At 40.0% G+C, this 12,757-nt stretch overlaps 1 protein-coding gene across 1 annotated transcript in view; it reads right to left on the bottom strand.

Annotated features, from left to right (window-relative positions):
- Nucleotides 1–11,699, bottom strand: part of LOC138850988 (cytochrome P450 3A41-like) — a 133,392-nt gene extending 121,693 nt beyond the window's left edge. The window contains exon 1 of the mRNA XM_070087085.1: nucleotides 11,641–11,699. Coding sequence (XP_069943186.1) covers nucleotides 11,641–11,648 — 8 coding nt within the window. The 5' untranslated portion in view covers nucleotides 11,649–11,699. The remainder of the gene's footprint in view (nucleotides 1–11,640) is intronic.
- Between the last annotated feature and the right edge of the window lie 1,058 nt (nucleotides 11,700–12,757).

Here is a 12,757-nt window from a genome sequence, read left to right as displayed (position 1 = left end):
TGACTATGAAATTAGAGTTGCTAATGAATCAAAGACTAATCCAAAGGGGTTCTTTCAAGTGTATAGGACGAAGGTGAAGGAAAAAGTAGGACCTCTGAAAATTGGGAATGGACAGCTGACGGATAATGAACTGGAAATGTGTTCCTTATTTAATGACTATTTTTTGTCAGTTTTTACACAGGAAGATGTAAATGAGATTCCAGTAATTAACAATTATTTAGTTTCTGATGAATTCAAATTAACTAATATTTCTGTATTACTGTCACGAGGGACATGGTTATTAAACACTTATCATCTGTGGACTGGGGTAAAGAAGAGAGCTATCAGTATGCCAGCTTTCTTAACACAATACGTGCTGCCCAAAGGACATTTATCCCATATAAGTAAATTAGATCGAATAGAAATGACCCCAATTGGATGAATAATAGGCTCAGATATCTTTTAGGACAGCAAAAAGGAATTTATAGGCGCATCAAAAGAGGTGAGGGTCATCTTATGAATCAGTATATTGACATTAAGAGGGACGTTAATTAAAAAGGGAATAAGAAAAGCTAAACGGGACTATGGAATTAAAGTTGCTAGGGATTCGAAAACTAACCCAAAAAGTTTTTTCCAGGTTTATAGAACAAAAGTTAGAGATAATATAGGTCCCCTTAAAAATAACTCTGGGCATCTCACTGACAAGGAGAATGAAATGTGCTCTATTCTTAATTATTTTCTCTCGGTTTTCACTCAGGAAGACACTAACAATATCCCAGTAATTAATTTTTATAGTGGGCCTGATGATGATAAATTATGCAAGATCACAGTCGCTACCGAATTGGTTATCAAACAAATAGACCGGTTAAAGCAAAATAAATCCCAGGGCCCTGATGAACTTTTTCAAGGGTTCTTAAAGAGTGTAAAATGGAACTTTGTGAACCATTGACTAATATTTTTTGTATTTCTCTTCAAACAGGTGTAGTGTCTGATATGTGGAAGATGGCTAAAGTAATTCCTATTTTTAAAGATGTGTGGTATTGTGTATGCGGGTGACAGAAAGGAGGCGAGGGTGACAAATTCGGAAAGAGCTGAGAATAGCATTGTTACTCAATTACAAGGACTCCGGCCTTATCATTTAACACTTGTGCAGAGAGCCGTTACTGTAAATACACTCCTGTACAGTAAGGTATGTTATGTAGCTGCCGTGTACCCTTTAACTTCCGTGGTGATACGAAGGATTCAGAGTAGGATTTTTAAGTTCTTGTGGTCATCCAAGTGTGAATTGTTGTGGAGGGAAGTCATCACGTTGCCAGTAAAAAGGGAAGGTTTGAGGTCTATTTGATCTTCGAAAACGTGTATAGTGTGTTTATGTTAAAAGGGCAGTACCGCTTGTACGGCCATTCAAAGATGGATGTCTTGAGCGTGTTTATGCTGTGTTAATTAGGGCTTTTCGGGGGATAGATTTTCGAGGCCGTGGCTGTTGAAGGTAATGATGGATAATGATGTCGGTGAGGGAGCAGGGACAAATTAAGATTAGGGTTTTGTATAATGTGTTGATGGTAGATATAAGGACTCCTGTAGTTTCTATATATCCTTTGTATAACTGGAAGAGTATCTGGAATACATTTGCGAAATTACGCATCCCTCTGCGGGAAAGAAAGGTTATGTATAAGTTTTTACATGCAGTTTTGCCTGTTAGTGTCGTTATTGTATAGGAGGATGGAGCCTATAAAGTTTGTGGGGTAGATGAGACTGCACTTCATGTAGTGTACGTCTTTGACTGTTTTGAGTGATTGAGGCGATGGCTCGCCCGTGTGTTAATTTTGGTGACAGGTAGTCGGAATGTTTCAATATTGAGGGCGTTTAGACTTAAGTGGGGTTACTGATACAGCAGCGAGAGCTGTGGTGTACGCGGTTGATTATATTTTTATCGTGTGGGCTTTTCGTGAGGGATGAGGAGATATGGAAGTACGACGTCTTATCCTGGCGGTGAAGTTTCATAGAACTATGTGTGGGAATAAACTGTTGTATGTCAGTACGCTGGGGATTATATGAGAATTAGTGTCCGGGGTTTGTTAGCATTATGACCACATTGGAGCCCATGCCTGGAGGGTACTGGGCTGCTGATGGGGTGGGGAGAATGGGGCAACGGGGTTTAGTTGGGGTTCAGAGGCATTTGAGTTCGGGGGGAAGGCAGCATGTATTGTGAATATGTGTGGGCTGTATCACATTGAAGTTTGAAATTTTGGTTTGCAGTATATGTAACCTACATGTGGTTCCGTTTACACTGGGCGGTAATGTGTATCTGTTCACGTGTGTGTGTACATAAGTGTGTTTTTCAACGTCTTGGCTGTATCGCCATTTTTTCAAGATTACAAGTGATAGTTGTGTTACTGATTTATTTATATAACTGATAAACGTTCTGTGTATAATTCATCAGGTTGTATTTGTCATGTATAAACCTCCAGCAAGTCTTTTATTAAATTTTCAAAATAGACAGTTTGGTAATTCCTAACATATAAATTCCATAAATGATATTATTGAAAATTTTGCAATTTGCTTATAACTATTTTTTCTGTCAATGGTTCATGTTAGATTAATCACCTTAGATATTTCATATGTGAATTCATGAAGATGTAAGTATATATAGGTATATGTATTTATATATGTAACTGTCTGTATATAGATATATACATTGTGGTTGCAATCAGTGTTACTGTATTCGGAGTTCAGTACCTATAGACTCATAGAGGGTTGGTTTGTTATTGTAAAATAGTATGTTTTAAGTAAAGGATATGTGCCTATAAAAGGTCAGTTAGGTGGTGTGGTTCATGAGAGGAACCTTTGTAACGTGGGATTATGTAACGTTAGTCGTTAGTCGTGTATATCGTTGGTAGGTAAAGTTGAAAGGAATTTGCTACTGGTGTTCATAGGAACAGCAGATTATGTTGAAAATGGTAGTTTAGGTGTTTGTATAAGAGGTTTTTCCTGCATAATTTAAAGTGATATCAATCACGTCATAGTGAATTTGAACTGTAATATAAGTTTGTATCTGTTGGAGAGTTTTATGTATGATTTTAATAAAGTATGAAAACAAAAAATAATCATAACGTATGATGCAGCTTTTCAGTAGATTGTGTAGGCACATTGTTGTTTTCTTGTTCATCACCAATGTAAATATATGTACCTACCTATGTATATTTGTACAAGAAGTTTTAGATAAAATATATAAAAAAAACTCTGCTGCATACGTAAACAATGTTTGTAAATAATGTCGCCTGTTTGCGAACTGTTAAACATTTCAAATCTCTTTTGTTGTCCACTGCATGTGGCAGGATTTGATGAAAAAACTTTGAAACAAGCCTCGTGTCTCGGGGTATGGGAAAACATCGTGCATCATGGAACTTTCAGCCCCAGAAAATTTAGGAAAAAAAAAAAAAACGGTCACGTGATATAAAAATTATATAAATGATTCTGAACTCCGGAGTCATTCACAGACGTTAAAAACAATAGCTATAACCCAACTTTACAATGGTTGTATTAAAACTATTCCAACAACTATTAACTAATAACACTGATGTTCAATATCTTCAAAATTTTGTAAAGAATTTTACAGAGCAAGATTGTTAAACTTATTGGATCACAAAAACTGCACAACCCAGGACCACGTAGGTTGCCTCTCACAATTACCAGACCATTATAACACTCATGGATATACAGCAAGACTGACAACATGCAAATGTAGTGGACTCAAATTTTGTAAATGCCTTGGTTAAGTGGGACCATAATGTAGTAGCGCACAAAATGTGTGCAAAAGAAACAACTGGAAAAGTGAGGAGACGAATATTTATCTTTCTAAAAACACAACTCGAAACGTAATTGTGAACAGAGTGAATTCCGTGATTGTCATGGTGAAAAGTTTTGTTCCATAAGGAACAATGCTCTTCACAATTATCTTTCTCATTTATACATCTGACATAAATAATAGCATCATATTATTCTTTTCTGACGATATTAGAATCTGTATTTGATAGTATTTATTGAGGATACAGAAAACCTGTAAAGCGGTTTAATCGAAGCCTTCCAGTGAGCCACTGACAACACTTCTAAGTTCAATGAAGAAAAATTTCGGTTACTATGCTACTGAAAAATTTAGGAAATGGAGACTGGAGGAAAGTATTAAGCAAACTCTAGTCGTTTGTTAAGAGGAAGTTTAATATGAAAAACGTACGGGTGATGATGTCAGAAAGTCTAATATTCAACTATCACAATAATATCATCATAGCTGCAAGGAAATTAAAGGCCGAACATCTAAAACATTTAAAACAAGAGATGATGATACTCATTAAGTCACTTGTTTTCTCTAGACAGGCAAAAATCCAGATCTGCAGAATACACCTCGCAAGTTCAGTTAAACGTCTGACATAATGGGCATGCCTTAATTTTTTTTTTTATATTTTATTTAAAAACATACAATATATTAACTAAACAAAAGTATACAGAATCAGATCATCGACAGACAATATAAAGCCATCATTATGGAAACACTGCGCCATGCAGTAATGTCAAATATATACACTTATGCAGCTGATAGGTGAATACTGCCATGATACATAATTCCATTGCAACAAAATATAAATGTGCGAGTAAGACAAAATACAGAATCCCCTTACCCCTTCCCATCTACAAAATCCAATGTACACACACAGTAAAATTACATGCCGCAAAAATGCAAGCAGTATAACGAACCCCCCCCCCCCCATTACCCCAGTCCCCCAAATGTACAACATTTCACCATTGTTTATTTAACTTATAAAGCAACCTGACCAATTTAAACCTAAGAACATATTATATTAGTGACAGTAACAACTCTACAGTAGTGACAAATACCAGCTGCTATCCTAACATGTTAAATGTTGTATCAAAACACATTTTACAGTGCATACATTGTGCTAAACATAGCTCACTGTCGCCAAGACACCAACAGTTCTAACAGGTAAAATACAATACCAAATACATAGCAGTACCACAATAAATACTCGTGCCACTGACTGTAGTCATGTCCCATCCCTTATATCCTATCCACCTTTCACATATATGCTTTCCTACATATACACTAAGCACACGCATATATTATACCTAACTTGTACAACTAACAATATGTAGCGCACACAATGACTTAAAATGTTCGTCATGATTCAAAAACACCCTGCCTGATTCCCCCTGCCTCGGAAATAGGTCGCAATACAAGGCTTTGCTTTCAACTCCCACCAGTCAATGAGCTACAGTACCCTATCCCTACCCTCAGTGACCCTAACCCACCATTCTTTGAACCCTACACCCCCTTCCTCACCCCTAAGCAATCCTACGTTCAACTTCCAATAACCAGCATGAACTCTGACCACTCCCTCCCACTGCAAGTCAGCTATTACCCCTCTGTGATCTGAGAAACCTACATCAACCGTTTGCAAGTCCCTTACCCCTATACCCCGCATTACGTAAATCCTGGCTAGTCGCGCTGCATATTATCGCCTGACAAAAGTATGCTCAGGCGCTAAACGACCCCTTCCCCACTACGTCCACAACACCAACATCTTGCAATGAGTCTCGCAGAACCTTCAGGACACACCCCGCCCCCCTTGGTTCCACATCCCTTTCACGAATCACACAGTTCCAATCCCCACCGATGATCGTGACCGCCGGCAAAGCCCGTAAAAAAAACAAGTCCTCCCTCACAAAATCTGCTTTAACCCTTACGTTACCCGACGCTGGCATATACACACCTGTAAGACAAACGCGCCTCTCACCCCAGACCCCATCTACTATTACTACCCTCCTCCCCCCTTCTCCCAACCCGTGACGCACAAGGGGCTGGTGTCCCTGATGACTATTGCAACTCCCCCTTTTAACTGCCTGGCAGAACTAACATACATTTTGTAACCGTCCAACCTCAAATCACATCAATACCGAAAATTATGTTCCTGTGTAAAACACACATCAACCCGGTACCTGCGCAAAAACCAAACCAGCCACACTCGCTAGATCTCCGACTGGAGATCATTCACGTTAAGAGTAACACTCGTGAAAGATATATAAGTGGCGGCTTTCCTCTATGCCGCTGTGGTGTACTCATGGCGACTTTCCCCGTTCGGCGCCCAGGCGCCTCACAGGTCTTTACCTGATCACCATCACTCTCCCGTGCCCGTCTACTGTGTAGCTCTTGGGTCACTGGGCCAGCCAGTACTTCCTTCAACTCTGCCGCCCACGCCTTTTTCCCTGGGCGCTGGCCTGGCGTGAGAACCTCCTCTACCTCTACCGTTCCAGCCGGTCTCTTTCTGGAGCCGCCACTGACACTCATATCCACATCCTGGCCTTGCTCCTGATGAACTTCCACTTGCACCACCTGTTGCAAGGTACCTGCACTGGGGTTCCCCTCCCCAGGCGATGGGACCGTAGTGACTTCCTCATCTGCACTGAAGACACCAGTCACAGCCGTTCCCAAAAACTCCTGGAGTACCTAGTCCATGAAGCGCTCCTGGGGTGCCCTATCCTGACATCCCTGCTCACCTGGCAACTCGTCCACATCCTCTGAACGCTCAGGGAGCGTTACACACCTGTCAGCCGACTGTTCCTCACGGTCTACCTCCTCGCTCCAGCGACCACTCTACAAGTCAGCTCCCCCGTCCCGCTCGGGCCCCAGATCACACAATCGTTGCTCCACTGCCGACGCTTCCGGCCCTCTGGACGATTGTCGCCTAGGACACTGTGCCGCCATATGATCATAAGAGCAACAGAGGCGACACGTACGCCGCTGACCATCGTAATGCACAAAAACTTGCGTTCTGTGTCCCACCAACGTTACATATGACGGGATCGGCCGTGGCAACGACATCTTGAGAGTATAGGATCTCTCAGGGAGCCCCTCATACGGCCCATCCTTCCAGACTCCCATCGTCGCCGAATGCACCCGTCCATAGCTACTAAGAGCCTCCTTCAGCCCATACACAGTTGCCTCGAAAGGCACATTACGCACCTTAACCCATGTGTAATATTTGGATACATCGTGCATGATGACGTCCACTGCCAAGTTGACAGTTATCCTCTTCTGGAATTCTTCAACGAGCCTGTCATACAAACTGGCACGATTCAGTTTGACGAAGATTCTTGGCATTCCATTCAGCGCCACACCGTATAATTCCTCTGTTGGTACACCGTAGACGTCTCTGATGTTTGGTAATAGGACGTTCATCGTTGCAGTGCTAAGCGTGCCTCTGGCCAGTTCTATGCAGACAGTGTTCACACGGCATACCCCTCCCTCCGCCATTTTGTCGATGCACTGCCAAAGAAAACCACCAGGGGGCAGGTGTAGCAGTCAAAGCGAGCATCCTCTCACACCAGTGCTTGAGAGGCGAATAATCTGCAGAATACACCTTGCAAGTTCAGTTAAACGTCTGACATAATTGGAATGCCTTAAATTACTCTAACTGTAGTACTAGACACATAGGCAAAAACACGTCATAATCAAGAACTGCATAATTCTGGGAAGATTGGTTCCAAACCTGCACAACAAAAACACTCCTTACGAAAGCTAGAGGCTAATCAGGTGGTGCAAAATTTCTCAATGAGAACCAAGAGCACAATCATTAAACTAAAAGATAAATTAGTAAGTCCAAGGGAACCTAGACCTAACGTCAGACCTCAGACCGTGGAACATATATTGGACTGCGGGAAACTATCAGTAGGAGAATGGATGATCAGGTCATTAATCATAGACCATGTTCTGGCACAGTGTCGCAGGGGGTTGATCATTTAACCTCTGATGGTGACTATTATTTGTTAATGTAATTTCCAGCATATTACCTAAAAATTATGGTGATGTACCTATGTACCCATAATGAGGTTTAATTTAAACCATACCACGGGCGGGATTTGAATCCGCGGTCAGAGAGTCTCAATATTCCAGACCGTCGCGTTAGCCACTGGACCAGCTAGCCACAATAAGATTCGTCCAACTAGGTATATTTCTACACCAAAGGAAGGTTAGCATAGGCACAACTGTGTCATTACGATTTCGTGAGTCATGTTGACGGCATTGAGGGGACTTGAGCTAGAGTTCGTCACGGCCACGCTAGCTGGAGATTCGTCTGTAAAAACTTGCATTTGTGGTCACAGTTGTGCCTATGCTAACCTTCCTATGGTGTAGAAATATACCTAATTGAACGAATTTTATTGTGGCTAGCTGGTCCAGTGGCTAACGCGACGGTGTGGAGTTTTGAGACTCTCTGACCTCGGGTTCAAATCCCACCCGTAGTATGGTTTGTTTGCAATCATGTCATTACGATTTCGTGAGTCGCGAGGTTTAATTTATGCTTATAATTAAAATTTACATTTGTTTTACATTTGCATTTTATTTTATATGAAGGTTTCCATACATATACTTTGGCCTGGAGTAGAGTACATAGGTTTGCTATCAATTACTTCTTTGAAACTGAGTGACATTAGGGTTACTAGAGCTAGATCCAAGATAAGTATGGACGCTTAGCCGAAGCTAAGCGATGTTTCCTATACCCCCGGGCACCAAGTTCATTTTGAAAGTTATTTCATCGAATCCTCCCACATGCAGTGGGCAACGAAAGAGATTTGAAATACTTAAGAATTCGCAAACGGACGAAATTATTTACAAACATTGTCTCTACGTCCACAGCAGGACTCGAACCTGCCAACTCTGTATCCGAGTCCATAGTACTTTACCTCGGAGCTAGACCCAAGATAAGTATCGAGTCATGCTGTGGACGTAGAGACAATGTTTGTAAATAATTTCGTCCGTTTGCGAATTCTCAAGCATTTCAAATCTCTTTCGATGTCCACTGCATGTGGGAGGATTCGATGAAATAACTTTCAAAACGAGCTTGGTGCCCGGGGGTATAGGAAACATCGCTTAGCTTCGGCTAAGCGTCCATACTTATCTTGGATCTAGCTTTAGTAACCCTAATGTCACTCAATTTCAAAGAAGTAATTGATAGCATACCTATGTACTCTACTCCAGGCCAGAACATGGTCTATGATTAATGACCTGATCATCCATTCTCCTACTGATAGTTTCCCGCAGTCCAATATATGTTCCACGGTCTGAGGTCTGACGTTGGGTCTAGGTTCCCTTGGACTTACTAATTTATCTTTCAGTTTAATGATTGTGCTCTTGGTTCTCATTGAGAAATTTTGCACCACCTGATTAGCCTCTAGCTTTCGTAGGGAGTGTTTTTGTTGTGCAGGTTTGGAACCAATCCTCCCAGAATTATGCAGTTCTTGATTACGACGTGTTTTTGCCTGTGTCTAATACTACAGTTAGAGTAAATTAAGGCATTCCCATTATGTCAGACGTTTAACTGAACTTGCGAGGTGTATTCTGCAGATCTGGATTTTTGCCTGTCTAGAGAAAACAAGTGACTTAATGAGTATCATCATCTCTTGTTGTAAATGTTTTAGATGTTCGGCCTTTAATTTCCTTGCAGCTATGATGATATTATTGTGATAGTTGAATATTAGACTTTCTGACATCATCACCCGTACGTTTTTCATATTAAACTTCTTCTTAACAAATGACTAGAGTTTGCTTAATACTTTCCTCCAGTCTCCATTTCCTAAATTTTTCAGTAGCATAGTAACCGAAATTTTTCTTCATTGAACATCGAAGTGTTGTCAGTTGCTCACTGGAAGACTTCGATTAAACCGGTTTACAGGTTTTCTGTATCCTCAATAAATACTATCAAATACAGATTCTAATATCGTCAGCAAAGAATAATATGATGCTATTATTTAAGTCAGATGTATAAATGAGAAAGATAATTGTGAAGAGCATTGTTCCTTATGGAACAAAACTTTTCACCATGACAACCACGGAATTTACTCTGTTCACAATTACGTTTCGAGTTGTGTTTTTAGGAAAATAATTATTCGTCTCCTCACTTTTCCAGTTGTTTCTTTTGCACACATTTTGTGCGCTACTACATTATGGTCCCACTTAACCGAGGCATTTACAAAATTTGAGTCCACTACATTTGCCATGTTGTCAGTCTTGCTGTATATCCATGAGTGTTATAATGGTCTGGTAATTGTGAGAGGCAACCTATGTGGTCCTGGGTTGTGCAGTTTTTGTGATCCAATAAGTTTAACAATCTTGCTCTGTAAAATTCTTTACAAAACTTTGAAAATATTGAACATCAGTGATATTAGTTAATAGTTTTTGGAATGGTTTTAATACAACCATTGTAAAATTGGGTTATAGCTACTGTTTTTAAAGTCTGTGGATGACTCCGGAGTTCAGAATCATTTATATAATTTTTATATCAGGTGACTTTTTTTTTTCCTAAATTTTCTGGGGCTGAAAGTTCCATGAATAAAGGTCTGGAGTTGAGTAGTTGGGCAAGCTATCAATGACTTCTTTGAAATCGAGTAAACTTAGGGTTACTTCAGAAATTAGTGCAGAGTTTTGAATCTCGTACATGAAAGCCTCATTTCGATTCTTAAAATTTTGCCCTATTAATTCTTCATTGATCACAGTATCGTACAATGACTTTTTTCTTTGTTATCTTAGTAATGGATCCATCTCCTTTAAGAGCCTAACGAAAAACTTAATTTTTGCTATTATGTTCTGCACCAGATTCTCTTCATTCGTGAAAATATTTCACTGGTATTTTTTATTATGTTCGTTTTTGTTATTTGCTGCAAAAGTGTGAATTCATTACAGTCTTCATTGTTCGTTTTAGTGAGAATTTTGGTTTGATGTTGGCTGCGGGATTTCACCTGCTTTTACGGTACAATATTTGTTACATTCCTACGTTTTAAATGTCTTAAACTGACGTTACTAAACAATAGGATATTAGGGGATGGACCGAGAAGATTTTGAAGACACTATGAAGTTTCAGCAGCTGGTGTTTGAACTGTTGGAAATTGTATCTTCTGGCTTGTAAACAAATACAAAAAAATAAGTACCAACTACCAGTATTTAATGCCAAGACTTGGACTAGTGAAGTTCCAGAACAGTTTGGAGGAACAAAATATAAATTTATTCACTTCATGGCAGCTCAGATAAATGTTTCCTAGAAGTGTAGCTACAGTTGTAGATTTTTTTAAATATAGCAGAATGTCTTGTACTGAAAGTCTCGTTCTGACACATACTTGAACAACAGACAGCCTGTTTTAAGACAGTGTTACTAACTAAGGAAATAGGGATTAATAATACAGAAGTGTATTTGAAGTAAATGTTAGAAAAAATCAAATGTAAATACTCACAATGTAATTCATTCCAATTATAATTAATTAATAATACCGATTTTCTACATTTTCAAAACTAAATACAAATACAACTACGTACTTCGTCATATCCCCATGTTAAAGAACGAAGTCTGAGCTCTAGTGAGATAAAACCAATGAGCATCTATACAACGGGAACCACTACTTCTGAAACAGTGAGCTTCCTTGATTCTTACCCACTGTAAAATGATTCTCATTATCTGTACATGATTCTCACCCACAAGACATTTATTCTCATAATCAGTACAATGATTCTTACCCACTGAATAACAACAGTAAACCATTTCTATTTGACCTCGGTCATTCATGCACTCTATACTTATAAAGAAGTTCGATTTAACTTACGGGAACATTGCTGCGACTGAAAATGTCCTCAGCAAAAAAGGCTCCTCTGTTGTCAAGTGCTCGCCAGTTACTGAGGCAGATCCTCATATTTGCGCGCTGACACAGACACACAGACGCACACACACACACACACACACAGACACACACACACACACACACACACACACACACACACACACACACACACACACACACACACACACACACACACACACACACACACACACACACACACACACACAGCTATGAATCGACCCCTGCAACCACAATTAGGTGAGTACAGTTGGGTGAGTGAGTACACACACACACGTACAAAACCACACAAGAGATTGGTTGTAAAGGTAAAGGAGCTGACAGGAATAGAAGGAAAAGACACTGCAGTGGATAAGGGAATACTTGACAGTAAGGAATCAACGTGTGCTAGGATGTCACGAAGTGTCAGAGAGGGATCGTATGTCGAGTAGGGTCCCACAAGGGTCACTCCTAGGTCGGTGATGTTGCATAAGTGAATGACATGACAGAAGTGAAAGAGTAAGTGGTTTCCCTGTTTGCTGACGATGTGAAACTAATGAGGAGACTACAAGCAGACGACGATCAGGTAATTCGACAAGGGGATCTGAAGAGGCTGGAGTTTAACCACAAACTACAAAGTCTTGAAACTTGAGGAAGGACAAAGTAGACCGCAGACGGCGTACAGCCTAGCGAGTCAAAGCTGCAAAACTCTCACAAAAGGATTGTAATAACGTTGGTAGAATTACAGACAATATGTAAAGTATACAATACCAAATGCAACTAATGTGACATTTTTATTATGGCAACGTTTCGCTCTCCAGGAGCTTTGTCAAGCCGTTACAAACAGTACATGGACACAGAGGGTATATATAGGCTCAAAGTGAGGTGCAATACTAGCGGTAGTAGTAGTAGTGGTAGTAGTAGTAGTAGTGGTAGTAGTAGTAGTGGTTTTAGTAGTAGTAGTAGTAGTGATATAAGTTGTAGTAGTAGTAATACAATATGTTAGAACAATTAACTCGCACATGAGTAAAAGGATATAAAAGTTATTACTTGGGAAACAAAAATAGGTTAGACAAATATTTCTATTGGAGGCTGGATAGAGGCA

Source organism: Cherax quadricarinatus, chromosome 20 (assembly GCF_038502225.1).
Source record: "Cherax quadricarinatus isolate ZL_2023a chromosome 20, ASM3850222v1, whole genome shotgun sequence".
NCBI classification, from domain to species: Eukaryota; Metazoa; Arthropoda; class Malacostraca; order Decapoda; family Parastacidae; genus Cherax; species Cherax quadricarinatus.
Note: the sequence above shows the minus strand (reverse complement) of the source record. Positions and strands in the feature narration are given on the sequence as shown.